This window comes from Salmo trutta, chromosome 34 (genome assembly GCF_901001165.1).
Source record: "Salmo trutta chromosome 34, fSalTru1.1, whole genome shotgun sequence".
NCBI lineage: Eukaryota > Metazoa > Chordata > Actinopteri > Salmoniformes > Salmonidae > Salmo > Salmo trutta.
Window position 1 is genome coordinate 2,369,515 of NC_042990.1, and position 24,181 is coordinate 2,393,695.

The 24,181-nt window shown below is 45.0% G+C and overlaps 1 protein-coding gene across 3 annotated transcripts in view; it reads left to right on the forward strand.

The window, feature by feature from the left end:
* LOC115173306 (RNA-binding motif, single-stranded-interacting protein 3) overlaps nucleotides 1-24,181 on the forward strand; it is a 235,349-nt gene that overhangs the window by 67,024 nt on the left and 144,144 nt on the right. For all 3 annotated transcript variants that reach the window (XM_029731289.1, XM_029731286.1, XM_029731288.1), the window contains one exon: nucleotides 11,419-11,477. In XM_029731289.1, coding sequence (XP_029587149.1) covers nucleotides 11,419-11,477 — 59 coding nt within the window. The remainder of the gene's footprint in view (nucleotides 1-11,418; nucleotides 11,478-24,181) is intronic.

Below are 24,181 nucleotides of genomic sequence, written 5' to 3' on the forward strand. Positions count from 1 at the left end.
TAGTACACAAGTATAAACACCATGGGACCACGCAGCCATCATACCACTAAGGAAGGAGACGTGTTCTGTGAGATGAATGTACTTTTGTGTGAAAAGTGCAAATCAATCCCAGAACAACAGCAAAGGACCTTGTGAAGATGCTGGAGGAAACAGGTACAAAAGTATCTATATCCACAGTAAAACGAGTCCTATAACAACATAACCTGAAAGGCTACTCAGCAAGGAAGAAGCCACTGCTCCAAAACCGCCATAAAAAGCCAGACTACGGTTTGCAACTGCACCTGGGGACAAAAATCGTACTTTTTGGAGAAATGTCCTCTGGTCTGATGAAACAAAAATAGAACTGTTTGGCCATAATAACCATCGTTATGTTTGGAGGAAAAAAGGGGGAGGCTTGCATCCCAACTGTGAAGCACGGGGGTGGCAGCATCATGTTGTAGGGGTGCTTTGCTGCAGGAGGGACTGGTGCACTTCACAAAATAGATGGCATCATGAGGCAGGAAAATTATGTGGATATATTGAAGCAACATCTCAAGACATCAGTCAGGAAGTTAAAGCTTTGTCGTGAATGGATCTTCCAAATGGATGATAACCCCAAGCATACTTCCAAAGTTGTGGAAAAATGGCTTAAGGACAACAAAGTCTAGGTATTCGAGTGACCATCACAAATCCCTGACCTCAATCCTATAGAACATTGGAAAGAACTGAGAAAGCGTGTGCGAGCAAGGAGGCCTAGAAATCTGACTCAGTTACACCAGCTCTGTCAGGAGGAATGGGCCAAAATTCACCCAACTTATTGTGGGAAGCTTGTGGAAGGCAACCCAAAACGTTTGACCCAAGTTAAACAATTTAAAGGCAATGATACCAAATACTAATTGAGTGTATGTAAACTTCTGACCTCTGGGAATGTGATGAAAGAAATAAAAGCTGAAATAAATAATTCTCCCTACTATTATTTTGACATTTCACATTCTTAAAATGAAGTGGTGATCTTAACTGGCCTAAGACAGGGAATTTTTACTAGGATTAAATGTCAGGAATTGTGAAAAACTGAATTTAAATGTATTTGGCTAAGGTGTATGTAAACTTCCAACTTCAACTGTATGTATATTTTGATATGGCCTATTGATTAACGTTACCATTTACCTTGAAACATGTTATCATTCCAAACGTTTTACAATGTTGTGTCTCAATGGGCAACTAGGCTATAAATAGGAGCTAAGTGCAATGGTCAGTTCACTCTGAGGAAGACCTCAGCCTGACGTCGACACGTCAGTCACCTGTTCGCTTCCTATACAATGGGTGAAAGTGAGCAATAATGGAAATACATTTCTGCCTTTTTTTGTGAGTGCTCCAATCTTTTCTACCTTGAATTAGTCAGTTTGGAAGTTTTTCTTGGGAAACCATTTTCATGATTTTTGTAATTGTTGTTGAGCACCCCTCCTTTCCTTTGTTTGCTGAAGCGCGAAGGCCCAACTGAACTATTGGTAAAAAAAATGGGTCAGTGTGCCCTTGAGCAAGGCACTTAACCCTAAATCGCTCTGGATAACAGCATAAGCTTAATGACTAAAATGTAAATGTAAAATGAAAGCGCCCCCCCCCCCCATCCATTACAGTTGCAGCAGCCTAAAGACTGATTGACTTGAGGACAGGAAGCTGACCCCTCAGGACTCTACAGTTTACTTCCCTCCCAGGTGCTTTGACGTACCCATCCCTTCCCCCGCTTTCTCTCTCGCTCTTTCCCTTTTATCTGGAGTAGTGTGGAGAAAGCAACACAGATGAGATGTGTTCATTTGTGCGTGTCAGACAGAAATGCGTGGCATGTCGGCTTGACAGGTTGTAGACGGGTGTGGACAAACATTCTGGAATGCTGAAGCTTGAAAGAGAACTGTGGTAATAGCTATACTAGTGGAAAATAGCCATACTGTACACTGTACCCATTACTCCTTCTATTAAACATACAAGTCCACACACAGACAAGTACACACACAAACACACAGCCATTTTTCTCTCCCACTCACTCCATTAAAAGCACTCCATATCTATAGTGGAGCCACTGTGGTCGTTCACTCTCGTTCTCTCTTTCTCTCATTCTCTTGTTCTCTCACTCTCTCGCTCTCGTTCTCTCTCCCCTCTCTCTCCCGCTCTCTCTCTCTCACTTTTTTGCTCCTTCTCTGGCTCTCTCCCTCCCTCCTTCTGGTACATGTGGGTGGAGATCTCTGTAGTGAGCTACAATCTAATGACCGGCCAGCATCTTTCACCAGCACTACCTGTCAGAAATGCATTATCCCGTGTGTGTGTGTGTGCGTGCGTGCGTGTGTGTGTGTGTGTGCGTGCGTGCGCGCATGCATGCGTGCTCAGAGTGAGTTTGTGTTTGTGCGTGTGTTAGTGTGTCCATGCGTTCAGCGTGTGAGTGTGTGCATGTGTGTGTGTGTTATTTTTGGCCTGATACAGATCCTGGGGTGACAATGACATCACCACTAAATAATTCTCAGGTCATCTGCAGGCACTAACTCAACATGGCCAACACTGCTATTGGAGGCTAGTCAGGCTAGCCTCAGTTAAAGCCTCTTAAACTTGACAACAAAGAGCCAGATCCCAGATGAGGTTAAACTGGCCAAATACAACCCAATCTTGGGTGTGATCACATTTTGGACAGCCCTGGGCCAGTTGACAGGGTTTCTTGAAACCAGAAAATGATTGGCCTAATCCACCGGGTCACAATTTGTCAAAGAGCCGTTGTTGCCAGAAGAGCAATTTTCATAATTCATATTCGACGCAGTAATGTCAGGATGACATTTTGAAATAGAACTGTTGTCTTCCACAGTGGGAATACGTCCCACAGTGAGTAGGACCGGAGGGTGAGGAGGGCCAAAGAGCTTAGACCTGCAGATCATAGAAAACCATTGTATCACCTGATAGAAGCAGGGAGAGAAGAGCTTAACCGACAACAGTAACATCTTGTACAGTGGTAGTGCAGTGGCCATGCTGTGGAATATCTTCAAAGGGCAGGTCCCTCTACAGTACACAAGTACAGCTCAGGAGAGTGGAGCGTGATTGATTTTGATTCAGTGCTACTCGAGTGAGCAGCGGCTCTCCCCCCTGCCAGGTGTCCATCAGGATAGAGCAGACTAGTTCAGCAGTGTACAGCACTTGCCTGTCTGTCTCCGCAGTACACTGGGAGACTGGGGCTGCATCCCGAGTGGCACCCTATTCCCTATATAAAGCCCTGGACTCTGGTCAAAAGTAGTGCACTATATAGGGAAATGTAGTGCCATTTGGAACACACTTTGGGCCTCCTCGCCTGCCCTAACTCTCTGTCCTGTAGTCACAGAGGAAGCTCCTATGCTTCCAGGTGTACTGGTCCTAGTCCTTATTGCCCCACTTCACAAATAACTGTGATTTGACCCCTGTCTGCCAGGCTCACCTTTAGAGCTCTGAGAGGGGTCGGCTGAGCTTGAGGGTCAACCGGAATGTGGCACTAACTCAGGGGCCCGGGATTCCAAGGTGCCATACCTTGATGTAACACACCTCTCTCTCTCGTTCTTTCCCGTTTCACTTATCTGCTTACACTTTATCGCTCAATCTATTTCTCAGACCCCCTCGTCAGACACCCTGGGGTGCCTAGACACACACACACACACACACACACACAGGACAGAATGTGACTGTATCCCCCTAGTGGATGTGGTTATTCCATCTAGTCAGTGGAAACACAGACATGAAGCAGAAACTGCCTGGAGCTGTTTCCCACCTACCTGTCATGCCACTTCACATGTCTACCACAGCAAACAAACACCCAGACAGCGAGGGCCTTTGGAGAGCCAACGGGGGGACAACACCACGCTTGGGTGGTCTGCCAGTCTCCCTCACCCCTCCTCCTGCAAAGCTGCACCAGTGATGTGTGCTGGCTCCGGCCTGCTCTCCATCCCCACATAAGAACCACTTCACCCACAGCGCTATGGCAGAAATGAAATATGCCTGGATCATTTCACCCACGGAGGAAAAAAGGGGATATTCAAACCATTCAAAGGATCCAATGTCTTATCATCAGACCTCAACCTCCACCCAAAAAGTAGATGTGGATGAGGCTACACATCATATTTCAGTACCCAGAAAACGAATACATTTGTACAGATTTCAACGGTATAAAACCGCCTGTATTCCTTTGTAGTATTGTCAGAGAGGAAAGCTTTGACTATGTACAGACTCAGTGAGCATAGCCTTGCTATTGAGAAAGGCTGCTGTAGGCAGACCTGGCTCTCAAGAGAAGACAGGCCATGTGCCCACTGCCCACAAAATGAGGTAGAAACTGAGCTACACTTCCTAACCTCCTGCCAAATGTATGACCATATTAGAGACACACATTTCCCTCAGATTACACAGATACACAACGAATTTGAAAACAAAACCAATTTTGACTCCCATATCTATTGGGTGAAATACCACCGTGTGCCATCACAGCAGCAATATTTGTGGCCTGTTGCCACAAGAAAAGGACAACCAGTGAAGAACAAACACCATCGCAAATGCAACCCATATTTATGTTTATTTATTTTCTCTTTTGTACTTTAACCCTTGTGTTGTCTTAAGGGTCAAAAATGACCTGTCCCTATGTTTAACAGCAGAGAAAACCCCCTAAATGATATGTTTCCAACTTGGAATTTGATTACTTTTCCTAGAGTGACCCCAACATTACAAAAAGTGAAATATCGCCTTTGTTCATATTTCCATGAAAGCTGTAGACACCACCAGGGTACAAAGATTGTCTTAGGGTCATTTTTGACCCGGCAGTTATAAAATAATTTACACACCACAAAAACCACAAAGATACACACACACACACACACACACACACACACACACACACACACACACACACACACACACACACACACACACACACACACACACACACACACACACACACAGAATGAGAAATTGAGATTACGTGTGCTACTGATTGGAACTAAAACTTTATTGTGCATGTGCAGCATCTCCCCTCGATGACCCCACACATGACTCAAGTTCACAGACAAAATAAACAACATTTCAGACAAAATAAACATTTCTTTAAAGCATTGTTTACTAATGGGTAACGCAGTTGTCACGGTTGTCGTCGGGAAAGGAGGACCAAAATGCAGCAGGTATGTGGATGCTCATCTTGACGTTTATTTAACTCAAAAAGTGAACACCAAAATAATAAACAAAACGAACTCACGATCAACACAACAGTCTTGTCAGGCTCACACACACTAAACAAGAAACAATCTCCCACAAACACTAAACCAAACACATACCCATATATAGGACTCCCAATCAGAGGCAACGAGAAAACACCTGCCTCTAATTGAGAGTCCAACCCCAATAAACCAGACATAGAAATACAAAAAACCAGAGACCACATAGAAATACAAACATAGAACATTACCCAAAAACCCGGAAATAATAAATCAAACGCCCTACTAAATAAACCACCACCCCGAACCACATAAAACAAATACCCTCTGCCCCGTCCTGACCAAACTACAATAACAAATAACCCTTATACCGGTCAGGACGTGACAGTACCCCCCCACTAAAGGTGCAGACCCCGGATGCACCTCATAACTAAACAAAAAACCCAAAACAACAAAAAAATCCCCCTAAACTAAAGGGAGGGAAGGGAGGGTGGCTGCCGTCACCGACGGCACTTGTGCTACACCCCCCCTCCCCAACCCACCTATACAGGTGGTGGTTCAGGCTCCGGCCTACTGTCCTCCAGAATGTAGACAGACTTGATCAGTTTCGGGCCGTAGGCAGACTCCCCTCGTTCCGGATCGTAGGCAGACCTCTTCCGTTCCACACTGTAGGCAGACTCATTTGAAACACAGTTACTTATATTTAGTTCTGGATCGTCAATAGACTTACTCAGTTCCGGGTTGCTGATAGACTCCCTTGGTTCCAGGTCATAGGCAGACTCACCCGGAGTATCCGGCAACAGTATCCGGGTCACAGGCAGACCCCTTCGGTTCCGGGTCACAGGTAGATTCCCTCGGTCCCGGGTCGCAGGCCGACCCCCTCAGTTCCGGGTCACAGGCAGACCCCTTTTGTTCCGGGTCACAGGCAGACCCCCTTGGTTCCGGGTCGCAGGCAGATCCCTTTGGTTCCGGGTCGCAGGCAGACTCCCTCGGTTCCGGGTCGCAGGCAGACTCCCTTGGTTCCGGACTAGACACTGTTGCCGGATACTCTGGACTGCACACTGTTGCCGGATACTCTGGACTGCACACTGTTGCCGGATACTCTGGACTGCACACTGTTGCCGGATACTCTGGACTGCACACTGTTGCCGGATACTCTGGACTGCACACTGTTGCCGGATACTCTGGACCGCACACTGTTGCCGGATACTCTGGACCGCACACTGTTGCCGGATACTCTGGACCGCACACTGTTGCCGGATACTCTGGACCGTACACTGTTGCCGGATACTCTGGACTGCATACTGTTGCCGGATACTCTGGACTGCACACTATTGCCGAACTCTCGAGGCTGGGCTGACGCACTGGAAGCCTGATGCGTGGTGCTGGTACTGGAGGTATCAGCCTGGGAACACGCACCTCAGGGCTAGTGCAGGGAGCGGGAACAGGCCGAGTCGGACTGGGTTGACGCACTGGAAGCCTGATGCGTGGTGCTGGTACTGGAGGTATCAGCCTGGGAACACGCACCTCAGGGCTAGTGCGGGGAGCGGGAACAGGACGAGTCGGACTGGGCTGACGCACTGGAAGCCTGATGCGTGGTGCTGGTACTGGAGGTATCAGCCTGGGAACACGCACCTCAGGGCTAGTGCGGGGAGCGGGAACAGGATGAGTCGGACTGGGCTGACGCACTGGAAGCCTGATGCGTGGTGCTGGTACTGGAGGTATCAGCCTGGGAACACGCACCTCAGGGCTAGTGCGGGGAGCGGGAACAGGACGAGTCGGACTGGGCTGACGCACTGGAAGCCTGATGCGTGGTGCTGGTACTGGAGATATCAGCCTGGGAACACGCACCTCAGGGCTAGTGCGGGGAGCGGGAACCCTTATAACCCTTATACTGGTCAGGACGTGACAGCAGTCAGAGGCTATAAAGGTGCTACAGATGACAGTCCCCCCAATTCTCTCTTTGCTGAAGCCATGAGTGCACGTTTCAGTGCCTGACAGGTCGTAGATCAGATTTTTTCAGATGTCCAGGAGGAACAAAAAAACTATGATTTAGAAGAGGAGGAGTTATCTGAAGAAGAAGATGGCGAAGAATACAACCCAGAGCACGATGCATCATCTTCAGATGAAGAAGAAATCCCCACATTTTTGTCAAAGAACAGCAAAATAACATGGTTCTTGTCACCATATGACAACCAAAGCAGGATGGCAGCACAAAATGTCATAAGGATGACCCCAGGGCCCACAAGACATGCAGTTGCCCATGCCCAGGACATTGCCTCAACATTCTAAATGTTCATCACACCAGCCATCGAAAAAATCATCCTGGAGGTGACAAATTTGGAGGGTTTCCGTAAAAATGGAGACAACTGGAAAAGGAAGGATGAGATTGACCTGCGTGCCTACATAGGGCTGCTAATCTTAGTGGGTGTGTATAGGTCCCGAGGCAAGGCTACATGTAGTCTCTGGGATGCAGAGAGTAGAAGGGTGATTTTCTGTGCCACGATGCCACAAAGTCTTTCACACTTTCTCAAGAATGCTACGATTTGATAACCGTGAGTCAGACCTGCAAGATGTGTGAGAGACAAACTGGCGGCCATAAGAGAGGTCTTGGAGAAGTGGGTGGAGCGTCTGCCATACCTCTACAACCCTGGGCCTGAAGTAACAGTGGATGAGCAACTGGTTCCATTCAGAGGTACATTTTTATTTTCATATCTGTAATGTAAGTGATTTTCACTGTTCATTTTATTATGTTGCTGTAATATCATTGATTTATGTGATTTTTTTCTGTGACACTAACACTAATTACTGATAGTAATCTCTTCAGTCAAAAGGTCGCTGTCCTTTCCGACAGTATATGCCCAGCAAGCCAACAACGTATGGCATCAAGATATGGGTGGCCAGCTACACTTGGAAGATGCAAGTCTACACAGGGAAGCCGACCAGTGGAGGCACGGAGAAGAACCAGGGGATGCAGGTTGTGCTTGATGTGACAGATGGACCACCACTCTAGTTTCTTACCTCCCAAAAAGGAACAAGAATGTGGTCCTCCTGAGTACACTGCACAAAACGGCTGAGATCAGTGATCGTGAGGACAAGAAGCATACTGGACGGCAACCACAACAAAGGAGGCGTGGACAACCCGGACAAGGAATTTACAGCTGCAGGAGGATGACTGCCCGCTGGCCCCTGGTCATCTTCCATAACATCATGGATGTGTCCTCATACAATGCCTTCGTGATATGGAACAAGATCAACCCTACCTGGATGCCTGATAAGCGGAACAAGAGGAGGGTGTTACTGGAGCAGCTGGGAAAGGCACTTGTAACCCCACACATTCAATGAAGGGAGCGCCTCCCCCGCACAGCAGCCTCTGCAGCGCTTGTGAAAGCTGTTCAGGGGGCTGAATCTTGTCCTGATCCACATGAGGCTGCAGTTTGGGCAGGCAAAAGGAGGAGATGCCAATTCTGCCTCCCAAAGAAGTACTTAAAACAAATACTATGTGCTGCACATGTCAGAATACATCTGCAAAGTCCATGCACACACATGTGCTAATTAGAGTTTATTGATTTATGTTCTTCACGTTTTTGTTTTGTATCTATTATCTTATTTCATTCTTATTTATTGTTGTTGTTTATACACCTTGTGGGTGGGGACAATGGTTAAAAAAATGGGAGAAGACTAGTATTTTGTAGTTGAATTCCTCATTGTACGGTATATAAGAATATGTCACTATGTTGCCAAAAAGTTCAAGACTGTTCAAGATTGTTTCCCTTCAATAAAATGCATTCAAAACTACTTTCTGCACATTTCTGCTACTTTCTTAGGCTGTACAAGTGCTATCTCTTGCTAAAAAGTTAATGTTTACACCTATGCAGTACCTTTAGCAATAATAATAATAATAAACCTCTACTTTAGTAAAGAAAACAATTATAACAGGTATGTTGTAATAAAAATGAGTGGTGTCCACTGATTAAATGCAGTCTTTCTGCATTGTGAAGAGGGAAAACCCAGATATTCACAAAGTTTCTGATGAATGACAGGTTGTTTCTTCATGCAAAATAGATTTGGGCTTTAAAATTCAATTAAGCTGCTTTATTTCAGGGGTTTAGTGAAGGCGGGTCATTTTTTACCCTAAGGTAAAAAGGCCTTTCTCAGACACTACTAGAAAGAGAGAGAGAGAGAGAGAGAGAAAGAGAAGAGGGAGAGAGAGACTGGGGAAGGACTCACTAGGGTCAGTAAAGACAGTCATAACGGAGACTGAGAGAGATTGAAATAGAATTAGTGGAGACCGGCTCCAGAAGAGCTACAGCATCACCATTGTTAAACCTGGGCTTCACAGGGACTGTCTCTGTCACATCAAAGCCTCACCAACCAGTCCTGGAAGAGGAGCCGCCAGCATGGTGACCACACACACATACACAGCTCGTGTACAGCTTGTATTCCCTGTTTATTTAGAAAAATTCTCCACTATGTGCTAGATGCATTATACTACCTTTTCTTTTCTTCCCACCCCTGGTGTCTTTGTGGGGTATTTTTGGATCACAGACAGGATGCATTGATGAACCGTCTTTAACATTTAATGAGACGAGCCATGATTAGTTGGCAACCAGAAACGAGTGTCTCCTGGTCCCAGTGGACCCAAACAAAGTTAGAATGATAACTTTCCCCAACTGCATGCCAATAGGAGGCCTTTTTAACTGGTTCCCAGAACAAGGGGACTGTACACACACACAGACATACAAATAAACACACTCTTGCCTACACAACCAGACATGCAAAAAACCCATTCACACGTTGATCAGTGCAACGTTAACAGTATACATTTTACAGTTGATGTGTAACTTCACTGAGTTAGCTATGAAAATGTAAAGCTCTGATCACCTTTCCAATGTCTGCTCTGTTGAACCCTATTCACAAGCATAGAGTTACACGCTCATACAAAGACCTCCCATCTCATTATTACCATTGTGTCTTGGGTAATTATGCAACAAAAAAATGTCAACAAAGTGTATTTGTCACATGCACAGGATACAGCAGGCGTAAATGAATGAGTGAAATGCTTACTTTGTAAGCTTTTCCCTCAACAGTGCAACATCAATAAAATAAAACAATTGTGCTTTGTGTATATCAATGCCACCAACCCCATGTTGAATCCAATCTTTTCTATTGCTCTTGGGAGACGTCCTCGAATTCTCTCAGTGATTACAAATCCCCGTTGATATTTCTTACCACAAGTTTCCATCTGTAGCCCTGCGTCCCTAATGGCACCCTATTCTTTTAATAGGACACTACTTTTGACCCAGTCTAATTGGGAATAGGGGCCATTTGGGACGTAACCACAGTCAAATTCCCCTGCGCCTCTATCCCATCAAGACAACAGTCTGATTGGTATCCAGGAGGCTGAGTGTCAGGCTGTAGTTTTCCTCTTTGTGCTCATCAGTTCATACCTGCCACCCACCCCACCGCAGCATGCAGTAAATAGAGTTTCCACTGTGCGTTGAGAAATGGCACAATTATCCCCCGCTGGTGAAATATGGGCCAGGAAGCTGCACACTTCCCTATTTACTGAGAGACAAGCTCAATTTCCTACACACACACAAGGGCACGTACAGGCACGCACGCATACACACAGTAACAAACACACAGGCAGGCACACACACACAGAGAGAGAGCTGACTGACTGACGCAGTCATCCTCTAGTCCACACACAGTCCATAACGATGAGTTTTTGCTGCAGCGAGTCATAGTGCAGTTGTTTGATTAATGGGAGAGACGAAGTGGTAGTAGACATTCCCGATGTGTTAACTTCCGCTGTTTATTTCCCAACAGCGGTAATGGTTATCAAGAGAGCATTCGTGGCTCGCTACATTTAGTTATTGAATAGGCCAAGTGGGGGTTAGAGAATTGAGAGAGAACAAATAGCCTACTGTAATGGTAATAGCATTACTGAATTCTAAGAATATTCCAGATGTTGTTTTGTTCTAGAAACATTCCGCCTAGTCATTCTAAAATGTTACTCTGCTTCGCCAAATGTTGTTATGAACCGTTGATGAATTTTTTGACATTAGTGCATTTTTGTCCAACTTTACGACTGGTAGTTATAGAGGTATGGAAAAAATGGAGGATGCACTTTAAATGCTTGATGTCTATTTGAGTGATGTCATGCCTAGCCTAAGGTCATAAAGCCAGTCTAGTGTAATACTAAAATGCTCTGTCATCTCTTTTCTCTTCACAGATATGGGAAAATAGTGTCAACCAAGGCCATCCTGGACAAGAACACCAACCAGTGCAAAGGTACGTCACCAAGGTCACTGTATCCCAAATGGCACCCTATTCCCTACCAGTGCACATGCTGAGCCTTGTGTTAGCCACGGGAGCCTTGTGTCTGCCACCGTCCATGGCGTGACGATCACTCTTCAAGGCAGATGTTGTCATAGGAAGCGTTTGGAGCCAAGCCCTGGCATAAACATAGACCTCAGTCAAGGAAGCGCCTGCATGTTGTAAATCGAGGATTTAGCAGGTAGCGCTAGCTGGAGGAAGGATGGAGGTAAACAACTAGTCCTTGTGATGAAGCTCGCTCGCTGGAAGGACGTCAGAGGATAGGCAGTTGTTGTGCAACCCCTCCCTAGCTACAGTACGTCTCCGTCCACTCTTTTTATGTCCTCCTCTTTCCTGGAAAACAGCATTAGCCTGTGCTCTCTGTGTACTCGCTATGAATGTAATGTTGACACACCGAACCGAACAATGGCGCCGTGATAGTAGCGACTCATATTCAAAATGCTACTCAAGTATACATATCCAATGAGAAGGCTAACAGGCAAGTACGGTTCAGTTAAACATTGATTACTATCACTCTCGTCTTACGTCTCAAGCTATTTGTAGAGCTATTCCCTGCTCCAGTCGAGCTGCTACAGTACTGTAAGTATAATACAGTAGTTTTCCTTTTGTTCGTTCTCCTCTTAAGCCTGTTGCACACTCTACGCTAACGGCAGCTCTGTTTGTGTAGAGCCCTTTAATGGCTAATGCCAGCCTGAGTCTTGGAGGAGGAGAAAAAAAACCCTGATTAGTCTGGTACTTGCCCCGAGGTGTCTGGCAGCACTGTTTAAGCGCTATTGAACTTCCATCAATACTTTTAATAGCTTTTTGCAGCTTCCTCACTCAGCAACGCGGCCCCCTTCAAGGTGAAGCCGCCTTCCTAGCCGTCCTTACCTGGATAGATCCCGCCTGTTGTGTGCAGGGTCAAATGTGGAGGCTGGAAAACCCTCGGATTGGCTTAACCACCTTTGTGTCGGGCGGCAGGTAGCCTAACGGTTAAAAGCTTTGGGCCAGTAACCGAAAGGTCCCCGGTTTGAATTCCCGAGACGACTTGGTGAAAAATCTGTTGATGTGCCCTTGAGCAAGGCACTTAACCCCAATTGCACCTGTAAGTCGCTCTGTATAAGACTGTCTGCTAAATTACTAAAGCGTTAATGTGTTGCTGGTGACTCATGTAGGCCGTCAAAAGTCAGCCTGTTTCCCTGATTAGGAGGATGGATGGAGCCATTGGTCGTGGAAAACAAGGAGAGAGGATTGTGGGAGTATAAGGGTACACCAGAGGTGAGAAGTAAATTGCAGATGAAGTACAGTAGAGTCTCTCTGTGTCCAGGCACTGGCCTGGTGAGTTATGATCTGAAGGGCCAGGCACTCAGCTCTGCGCTCGCGGGTGTGGGAGACTAGTTTCCCATACCTCACCTGCCTGGAATCCAGTGATGCCAAGAGCCAAGTATAAGCGTCTGTATTTTACGAGTGGAAATGATGGTCCAGCCCTGAGAGAGAGACAGAAAGAGACACAGAAGTAGACACGGTGTGAGAGAGAGAGAGAGAGAGAGAGAGAGTAATGGTCTCGTCAGAAGCCATGTGTTTCTGTATTAAGGCAAATCTCTGGCATACTCCTTTCATGTAACCTATGTCTCTGATCACTATTGACAGCCAGGGCCTCATTCCTTTCATACTGATGTTGAAATACATGTGCAATATATTTCAGATTTTAGAGAGCTTGACACAGAGGGCCTGTGTTGTTTTTTTTCTTCTTGATCCCTGACCAGCATTTCTTTTTTATTATTGTCTCCTAGTGAGAGACCAATGTTGTAGCATACCCATAGACCCTTTTATGATTACATCTGAGGTTACTCTGGTCTACACAATCTGCTTCTAAATAGATGTGTTACTTTCAAAAGATGCTCTCTCATCCTCTCCATCCTTGTAAAGGTGAATGCATTTCCCCTCAAAGAGAAGCAGGAAGGCATGGGTCAGAGCAGGCTTCATGTCTGTCATAAAAAAGAGCACCGCGTCGCCCTGATCCAGTATCACTTTGTTTTCAGTCGTCTGCCCTTTTGACCTGGCGCTTGTTTAAATGTCAGAAGCAGTGCTTTTTTTTATCACCGTGGCACCATCAGACAGACAGCGAACCGGCAACAAGCCGGGCCAATCCCCCCCTTCCTCCTATCCTGTGTTATTTGTGTTTAGTTCAGCTCAGTGAGCATGCAGTAAAGCGCGAGAAAAGGGGAAGGTGCAAGAGGTCATCAACCAGTCATCTCTGGGAAAGATGAAGAAACTGTGAGATGCACTGAGAGAAAAGAGTGGGAGATCAACCTGTTTGTTGTAGGGAGACAGAGATGTGTGGGTCACTGTACAAGTGTCACACACAAATGCACGCATGGTCAATCATTGCCATAGTGCCGGAATAGCAGCCTAGGTACTCCTGTAAAATTGTAAATATTAATCATTTTTTGGTACTTTTGATAGCATTTTTTCCCCTAAATGTTTGTTTTTGTTAGCTAATTTGTTAGCTATCGGCATGGTATAACTGGCAAATCAGTTGGTTTCACCTAACTAATGCGTCACTGTCATCAAGAAGCTCAGCTAGCTAACTCTCTAGCAAACTAGCTAGATATGTTTTGATTTGAAGTAAGGGGATAGCGTTTGGAGATGGAAGGCTCGTTGAAAATGCAGAGGTTGAAGTTTTGAGCAGTTTTCTCCAGTGGTTAGTGTGCTTTTGTGGCGGCTGTCGTGGTTTCACCCAGGTGGATACAACACATCGGGAGTGGGGAAGTTCTACCCATGGAGTTTAACTTCAGAGACTTTTACTGAGAAGCACTGCTTCAGAGATGGCACGGGCCAGGCCGCCCTGATGAACGGTTCTGGACCAGTCTAAAACCCCCTTGATGTGACCACCCTCCGGTTCATCTCCGAACTGCCTCTATTGTAGCCTTCCTCCTGGCGCTGACTGCTCAAGCCATGAATTAACTACCCTGCCTGCCATTATCGATTACTAACTATTTGTTTTTGCTTTCCAAAATTGCATGTTATTTTGTGTTTGTTTGCTTAAAGCACTTTTAGATTGTAATGAAAAGCACTATAAAAGTATGCTACATATTTTTTTAATTACCGTAATTTCCGGACTATTAAGCGCACCTGAATATAAGCCGCACCCACTGAATTTAAAAAATAAGCCGCACATGTCTATAAGCCGCAGGTGCCTACCGGTACATTGAAACAAATGAACTTTACACAGGCTTTAACGAAACACGGCTTGTAACAAAAATAAATAGGCTTTAATGAAACACGGCTTGTAACAAAAATAAATAGGCTTTAACGAAACACGGCTTGTAACAAAAAAAAAATTAGCAGTAAGCTTTAGTTGTCTTTTTGCACTGAGTCAATTCCTCACGCTGCTGTTTCCAACGTCTTATCATCGACTCATTAAGACCAAGCTCCCGTGCAGCAGCTCTATTTCCTTTTCCAACAGCCAGATCAATCGCCTTCAACTTGAAAGCTGCATCATATGCATTTCTCCGTGTCTTTGCCATGATGAGGGTGACAAAATGACTACCGTAATCAGAATGATGGGAAGTTTGAGAGCGCTCGATTTAATCTAAACAGTAAACAAAAAAGTTGTTTGACCTTAACCCGTTCGAAATTTTCATTGGTCTAATGAAAGCTTCATGCCGCCAAAAAACTGAGCACGTCACAGAATGTTTATTTTTTCAGAAAAAAAATTTTAAAGCGGGAAAAAATCCATATATTAGCCGCGTCATTGTTTAAGCCGCGGGGTTCAAAGCCTGGGAAAAAAGTTGCGTCTTATAGTCCGGAATTTACGGTATATTATTTATACTAGTACAATTGCTCAGAGAAAGAGGTTTTGTTTAACAAGTGATTAAAACAATTCTCAAAAAGGGTAGGGGTCAAGATTATTGAAAATGAGGGCCTGCGGAGTGGCACAGTGGTCTAAGGCACTGCATTGCAATGCTAGAGGTGTCACTATGGACCCGGGTTCAATCCCGGGCTGTATCACAACCGGTCCTGATCGGGAATTGACTCAGTGTTGTCTGGGTTAGGGGAGGGTTTGGCCGGGGGGGCTTTACTTGGCTCATTGTGCTCTAGTGACTCCTTTTGGCGTGCCTGCGGGCTGACAGTCATCAGGTGAACGGTGTTTCCTCTGACACATTGGTATGGCAGGCTTCCGGGTGAAGTGGGCGGGTGTTAAGAAGCGCGGTTTGGTGGGTCATGTTTTGGAGGACGCATGACTCTACCTTCACCTCCCTGAGGGGGTAAAATACAAAAAAAGATTATCGAAAATGAAAATAGAGGTCTTTGGCGTTGAAATGAGAATGCAGAAAATAACATCATACCTACTGTAAAATATGGTGGTGGATCATTGATGCTATGGGGCTATTTTGCGTCCACTGGTCCTGGGGCCCTTGTTAAGGTCAACGGCAGGACATTTTAGCCAAAGACCTGGTGGCCTCTGCCAGGAGGCTGGAACTTGGACGCAAGCGGAACTTGGACGCAAGTGGATCTTCCAGCAAGACAATAACCCTAAGCACACATCAAAATACACAAAGAAATTGTTAATTTGCCACAAAATCAACATTTTGAACACTACCTTTTTGAGAAAAAAAAATATTACAGAATCAGACAGAATCTCTTTCTCTGCCAATTGTATTAGTATAAAACAATATAATTTCAAAACATTTTTTTGCATATAATACAGCTCAGTATTTGAATCATTTATTTTATACAGTCATTTTTGCTCATCTTTATCAAGGGTGTCAATAATTTCGGACCCCATGGAAAAACACTCGCAAAGAGTGCACAATCACATTGAGGCTAGGATAGTACAGCCTCTCCTCTCCTCCACCCACAGCCTACACCCCCAGCCACACACTCATCCATCTGCCTTAGGACTCTATGGCTCCTGCAGCAGCCAGGACCAGATCGATCAATCCTCCGCCTGCCTAGATTCACAGCGTGGCTGCCTTTCACCTCTGCATCGCACGGGCCTTGAATGAGCCTCTCCATCTTCCCATCGCTGACTCACGCCCTGGACCAACCGGAGAGCAATGTGAACAGGAAGTTGTGAAAGGCTTAAGGGTCGTCAAGCTCTGTGGGTAAAAGGGGAGGCATTCTCTCTCTTTCTCTCCCTCTATTGTTCCCTCTGGTTCCCTTTGGATGTTTCTCATTTAGTAGGAGTGAGATATGGGTTGGCTTCATCTGAGGGTCTGGGGGAACCGAAGCCACTAATTTGCCATCCGGAGGCCACAAGGGCCTCTTAAAAGCTTGAAAAAGGCAGCTCAGGCATTTGAAGGAAAGCAGGGGCTGGCCGAATGGAGACATTTTATATTTTCCTGTATGAGCCCCGAGGCAGAGGAAATGACCTCAGACCTTTAAAGGACCTCCATTTCCTACGCCAGGAGATAAGGCTGCTGAGGCTGAGATTCACCAAGCCCGCCTGCCGGCGCGACACCGCACTGAATTGTGGGAAATTAGATGAGCCGATTGGCTCCCACGACTTTGTTCTCTTCTCAGCTGCCTGTTGTTGTTCCTCAATAGCTAGGTTTCCATCCAATTTGCCACAGATTTTTATGCGAATATTAAAAAATCTGCAACAGCTCGCAGATATGGTGCAGGTAGACAACCTACATTATGAGATTATTATGGATAAGAGCAATATTATTTTTATTTGTCAAATGGCAGCCAAACATCGATCATCACGTCACAAGAATAAGACCGTCAATATTTATTGGAAAGGAGCATCAAGCTCATCACGTGCACTTTCACCACCCTGTGAAGTTAATCATAACTTATTTCATATGTTGCCTAATAAAATGCATGGTTTCCTGAGTTGTAGTGGGGGGACCACACAAACATATCATCGCGTGACTCCAGCTTTACTTCGATGGGATGGTTATTATGTCATATTTACGCATTAAGGCGTTTCCACCGCAATTTCTCCCATAATTCATTTTACCAACACAAAAAGATCCCACCATGTCTAACAAACAAACTGTCTGTCGGCGTTTATTACATTTTACCGGCATATCCTGTTTCCATCAGCCCGGTTATGACTTTTTTCATGCATCAGGTAATTCAGTCGTATGAAATGATTGGATGGAAACCTGGTAACCACGTAACCTGCAATCAAGTTTATTTATATTGGTCCTAGGGAGGTGAGGGTGTCGGTTACGACGCCCTTCTGGGGAGAAAGGCATCTTTTCATGTCGATTTTTATTATTATTACTTTTTCAAATGTCTCTTTTTTTCTAGTTTTAACAATTCTTTTTTTTAAATTATTATTATCTAAACGAGTTTATATTAGTGGGTTTATAGTGGGTTTGATTCGCGGGAACACACATACATAAAATCTATGTGCGTATGGCTTCGGATTAAAGCGTCTGCTAAAAGGCATATGTTATTATATTAGATGATAATTAAATCCACATGGTAATTACATAGAAGGTACACTACACAATATCACACGGCACTTCAATAATGTACTTTCAAGGATTTGCAAACAAACTCCCGATAACCCTGCTGGCGTCTTGCTGTGAAATAATTAGAGGTTTTAATGAAGGTTTAAATACAATTAATTTCCAACACACTGTCATTATTCCTTGTGTACGTAATAACAATTGTAGTGATATAGCAAACTGGTACCTTTGCCTAATGATCCTGTAGAAAATATACAGTATATAAAGTAGGGCATCACTGTCTAGGCTTGACCATTACAATTGCCTGCATCCATACACTAACCCCCTAGCACAGAATGACCCTTTAATGGATAAATATCTGCCATGTTAGGCCCTATAAAGAGAGATTTATGGCTACATTGACGGCTGAGTATAGTATTGCATGATGCCGAGCATAAAGGAGAATTGATGAACGAGGTAGCGCTCTCCAAAAAGCCCTGTTTCGGATTGTCCCGTATGGCTTTTCGGGGAAGTGGAGAGAGAGAAAGCCAAGTGATTGCTGTTTGCATCCATTATTGGTTTCTCATTAGTGTGGCCAACATATAAACATTTGTCTATGTTGTACACGATGCCGGCGTAATTAAGGATTCTCTCCATAGCCCCTCTGCCCTTTGAAAGTGAATTATGTGCAGATGAGAATCTCAACTGAAGTGCAGCCAGTAGCAGACCTCTTCCAAAATGCCCCTCTCTCCCCAGAAGCGATTCCAGAACGAGGCGAGCTAGGTAGAAATGAGAGAGGCAGGGAGAGAGACTGTTAGCCTTTCCCCTGTTCGCATGTGTATTAATGACCTTAATTAGTAATCGCAATGGGAGTATTCCATTAATTGGGTGGCGTCCAGCACGCAAACCTCAACGTGTTGCACTCATAATCCATTCATTTTGTTTTTCTGCAGAGCCTCACACAGCTCAAGCCCCCCTCTCCCTTCCCCTTCCATCTCCCATTCCTGTAAGCCAAGGCGCTCTCGCGCCTTCCAAGTTGGCTGCTCACCAAGCTGGCGTCTGATTGGGCGAGCACGTCGTAAATGGAACCCGGCCACCACATTCCTCAAACAGTGACCTTTTGTCCCCCCTCCACTTCCTGTGCTGCTCCCGTTGGCAGTGTGGTCTCCGCTTCACTTCCAGTCCAGGCCAGCCGGGAGACCAATGCCCCGGGGGACAGCAGCACAGTCTCCGTGCCATGAGCCCTGACACCATGCTTGCTTGTTTTCTATGTCGGTTCCATCCTTATACAACTCTGTTGGGCTCTCTCCCCTCCCAGCCCATTGACAAATGGCCTTGAGGGTTATCAGTCGAGGGCGTATCTATCACCATTTTTTATCAGAGAGCAACCGTCGCTGGTGTGGTAACCACAATGAGGGCATCGGCCTTCCCCTGACCTGCCAGGAGTTCGGGGGTTCACCCCTGCATCTTCCTGAGTAATGATCATATCCTTGATTAGTTAAGGAAGAAATAAATCAAAAATGCATGAATAAGGGTAGATGGGGGCGGTTTGGCTGTTCCTCATGAATTAATCAGAGCTGGGGGACAAAGAGGGCCGCACTTAAAAAATACAGGAACACTTTGTCCTTGTCATGATTTTAATGTTTGTCTCTGCCTGGGAGATTTATTTTTCGGGGGCCCTTCTTGATTTTTCATTGATCTATGCTTTGTTCAAATATTTGCTCTGTCTGCCCATCTTTGTGCAATCTGCTGAGGTGATTATGTTGCTGTTGCTGCATCAACAATCAGGCAGACCTGGATGTACATGTAGCATAAACAGGCACTGTCTGTATATGAATTGTACCTCTACAACTCACAGCTTTGTAGGCTTAAGGGCCCCCTCTGGTTCTCACCTTTCCATGTCTTATGCCACTGTTTAAAGCCAGGTCTCTTGACATTCTAGCCTATGACCTAAATTACTTAAATCGTCAAATGAAATGTCATGCATGAAGTAACATGAATTAGAACTCATGCATGAAGTAGCCCTCAAGCTCCTGAGTGGCGCGGCGGTCTAAGGCACTGCATCTTAGTGCAAGAGACGTCACTACAGTCCCTGGTTCGAATCCAGGCTGTATCACATCCGGCCGTGATTGGAAGTTCCATAGGGCGGCGCACAATTGGCCCAGCGTTGGCCGGGGTAGGCAGTCATTGTAAATAAGATTTGTTCTTAACTGACTTGCCTAGTTAAATAAAATAACCAACATTTTCCATTCCCTCACACTAGACCTACCACATGACAGCATACAGTACGTACACATGCATTACATGACCAAAAGTATGTGGACGCCTGAAAGTCGAACATCGCATTCCGAAATCATGCGCATTAATATGGACTTGGTCCCCGCTTTGCTGCTATAACAGCCTTTACTCTCTCTGGGAAGGCTTTCCACTAGATGTTGGAACAGTGCTACGGAGACCTGCTTCCATTCAGCCACAAGAGCATTAGTGAGGTTGGGCACTGATGTTGGGTGATTAGACCTGGCTCACAGTCGGCATTCCAATTCATCCCAAAGGTATTCCATGGGGTTGAAGTCAGGGCTCTGTGCAGGCAGTCAAGTTCTTCCAACCAACCTCGACAAACCATTTCTGTATGGACCTCACTTTGTGCACGGGGGCATTGTCATACTGAAACACGAAAGAGCCTTCCCCAAACTGTTGCCATCAAGTTGGAAGCACAGAATCGTCTAGAATGTCATTGGATGCTGTAGCGTTAAGATTTCCCTTCACTTTCCAAGATTTCCATTCACATTTCCATTCATCACTCCAGAGAACGTGTTTCCAATGCTCCAATGGTCCAATGGTGGCGAGCTTTACACCACTCCAGCCAACGCTTGGCATTGTGCATGGTGATCTTAGGCTTGTGTGCGGCTGCTCTGCCATGGAAACCCATTTCATGAAGTTCCCGTACAACAGTTATTGTGCTGACGTTGCTTCCAGAGGCAGTTTGTGTTTTGCCAGAGGATCCATCTTAAAGGTAGACTCAGCAAAATGAAATAGATGCACAAAGTAAACCACATAGTGGGCCAATTTCCGCAACAACTAAGGGCATTGAAGAGTTGGTTTGGTGCTACCAGGCTCTAGCAGCGTGAATCGAACTTGTGCACATGCACAGATACTGTGTGTGACTGTGCGAGCGAACTGTTGAATCTCGCTCATCTCTATCTGCGGTGTTGCTTGTGACAACGTCATTTCGCTGAGTCTACCTTCAACAACCTTTTGACAAGTAATGAACACCTTTCAGGTCTCTGCCTCCCTCCCTCTCAAGAGCTCTTCAGATGATGCACCCAACACATCTGGGTTACGCTATTAAGCTAACAAGATAATGTAATTACTGTGTATTACCGTGTAACTGAGTGGCGAAAACAATTACACATCTGAATGGAGACCAGGTTTGCTGGGCGTCAGTGTTGTAGTACTCCAGACTGGTCTTGGTCTCGAGTTTGGTCTCGAGACCACATATTGAGTGTCTCGGTCTTGTCTCGGTGTCCTCCTCATTTCTTTCTGAGACCAGCGGAGTAAAAAAATCCTAATTATCAGCTTCCATAAAACCACTTCACCAGGCCAAATACATACACTCCTTTCTTAAAACATGAATATCTTAACAGCCTTTATATGTGTTATAGACATGTTGCACAGTAACGAACCTATAGGCCTTCAGTGTGTGACAGGTTCATGATTCTGAAAGGACAGCAACCGTAATACCAGCGCACTCATGTAGGAGAGTCCAGTTTTGTAAAACACAAAGGGCCAGTGGAGGGTATACAGCGTTTTTTTTCAGTGGGCATTGCGTACTTCTTAATCCCTAAAAAAAAAATTGTTTTACCTTTATTTAATAAGGCAAGTCAGTTAAGAACAAACTCTTATTTTTTATTTTATTTACAATGATGGTCTACACAGATGACGCTGGGACAATTGTGCGCCGCCCAATGGGACTACCAAACACGGCCAGTTGTGATACAGCCTGGATTCGAGGGTGTCTGTAGTGATGCCTCTAGCACTGAGATGCAGTACCTTAGACCGCTGCGCCACTCGGGAGCCCATACTGATACTTATCAAAGTAGTGTAGTGAAGGTATACGACTTATCAATTATGCAGTACAATAGAGAAATCATGCACAAAGTAGCCAACACAATCGCAAATCATGTGAAATATATTCACATGCACACCGCACACATAGCCTAGTTTTAGCCTAATAGCATCTGCAGGCAGCAAGAGTGTTTTGGCGTGGAGCAGCTCACAGAAGAATTACATCAGTAGCCGGTAGGGCAGGAAAGATGTTTCAACTTATGATACCTACCAGTAAAATGCTAACTAAGGCAAGCACTTATATACAGTTGAAGTCGGAAGTTTACATACACCTTCAGTTGTTCAATATTCCTCACATTTAATCCTAGTAAGAATTCCCTGTCTTAGGTCAGTTAGGATCACCACTTTATTTTAAGAATGTGAAATAATAGAATAGAATAATGGAAGAGAGAATGATTTATTTCAGCTTTTATTTCTTTCATCACATTCCCAGTGGGTCAGAAGTACACATACACTCAATTAGTATTTGGTAGCATTGCCTTTAAATTGTTTAACTTGAGTCAAACGTTTTGTGTAGCCTTCCACAAGCTTCCCATGGTAATTTGGGTGAATTTTGGCCCATTCCTCCTGACAGAGCTGGTGTAACTGAATCAGGTTTTTAGGCCTCCTTGCACGCACAAGCTTTTTCAGTTCTGCCCACACATTTTCTATAGGATTGAGGTCAGGGCTTTGTGATGGCCACTCCAATACCTTCACTGTGTTGTCCTTAAGCCATTTTGCCACAACTTTGGAAGTATACTTGGGTTCATTGTGCATTTGGAAAACCCATTTGCGACCAAGCTTTAACTTCCTGACTGATGTCTTGAGATGTTGCTTCAATATATCCACATAATTTTCCTTCCTCATGATGCCATCTATTTTGTGAAGTGCACCAGTCCCTCCTGCAGCAAAGCACCCCCACAACATGATGCTGCCACCCCCATGCTTCACAGTTGGGATGGTGTTCTTCGGCTTGCAGGCCTCCCCCTTTTTCCTCCAAACATAACGATGGTCATTATGGCTAAACAGTTCTATTTTTGTTTCATCAGACCAGAGGACATTTCTCCAAAAAGTGAAGTTGCTAACCGTAGTCTGGCTTTTTTATGGCGGTTTTGGAGCAGTGGCTTCTTCCTTGCTGAGCAGCCTTTCAGGTTGTGTCGATATAGGACTTGTTTTACTGTGGATATAGATACTTTTGTACCTGTTTCCTCCAGCATCTTCATAAGGTCGTTTGCTGTTGTTCTGGGATTGATTTGCGCTTTTCTCACCCAAGTACGTTCATCTCTACGAGACAGAACGCGTCTCCTTCCTGAGCTGTATGACGGCTGCGTGGTCCCATGGTATTTGTACTTGCGTACTATTGTTTGTACAGATGAACGTGGTACCTTCAGGCGTTTGGAAATTGCTCCCAAGGATGATCCAGACTTGGCTGATTTCTTTTGATTTTTCCATGATGTCAAGCAAAGAGACACTGAGTTTGAAGGTAGCCTTGAAATACATCCACAGGTACACCTCCAATTGACTCAAATTATGTCAATTAGCCTATCAGAAGCTTCTAAAGCCATGACGAAATTTTCTGGAATTTTCCAAGCTGTTTAAAGGCACAGTCAACTTAGTGTATGTAAACTTCTGACCCACTGGAATTGTGATACAGTGATTTACAAGTGAAATAATCTGTCTGTAAACAATTGTTGGAAAAATGACTTGTGTCATGCACACAGTAATGTCCTAACCAACTTGCCAAAACTATAGTTTGATAACAAGTCATTTGTGGAGTGGTTGAAAAATGAGTTTTAATGACTCCAACCTAAGTGTATGTAAACTTCCGACTTCAACTGTATGTATATAAATATTACTATCAGGTTGTAAATCACCGCCGGCCTGGTACATTGTTCACTGCCTCCATTCAGAATGCACTGTTTCAGTTTCAATTACTCAATATTCTGGACAAAAACAGACTAATGTATCTACGGCTGGAAATGTCAATACAATCAAACTAGCAAGGGCAATGATCACAAGTCAGTCATAAGGTGGCTAATAGGTTAGCGTATCTTTTTATGTAGCAAGCTAAAAATACAGAGCATAATGTTAGCTAGATAGCTAGCTAGCTGCTAGGAGGATGACATCTCATTCCATTGGAGGAGTGGGTGAGTGACTGACTTTTTC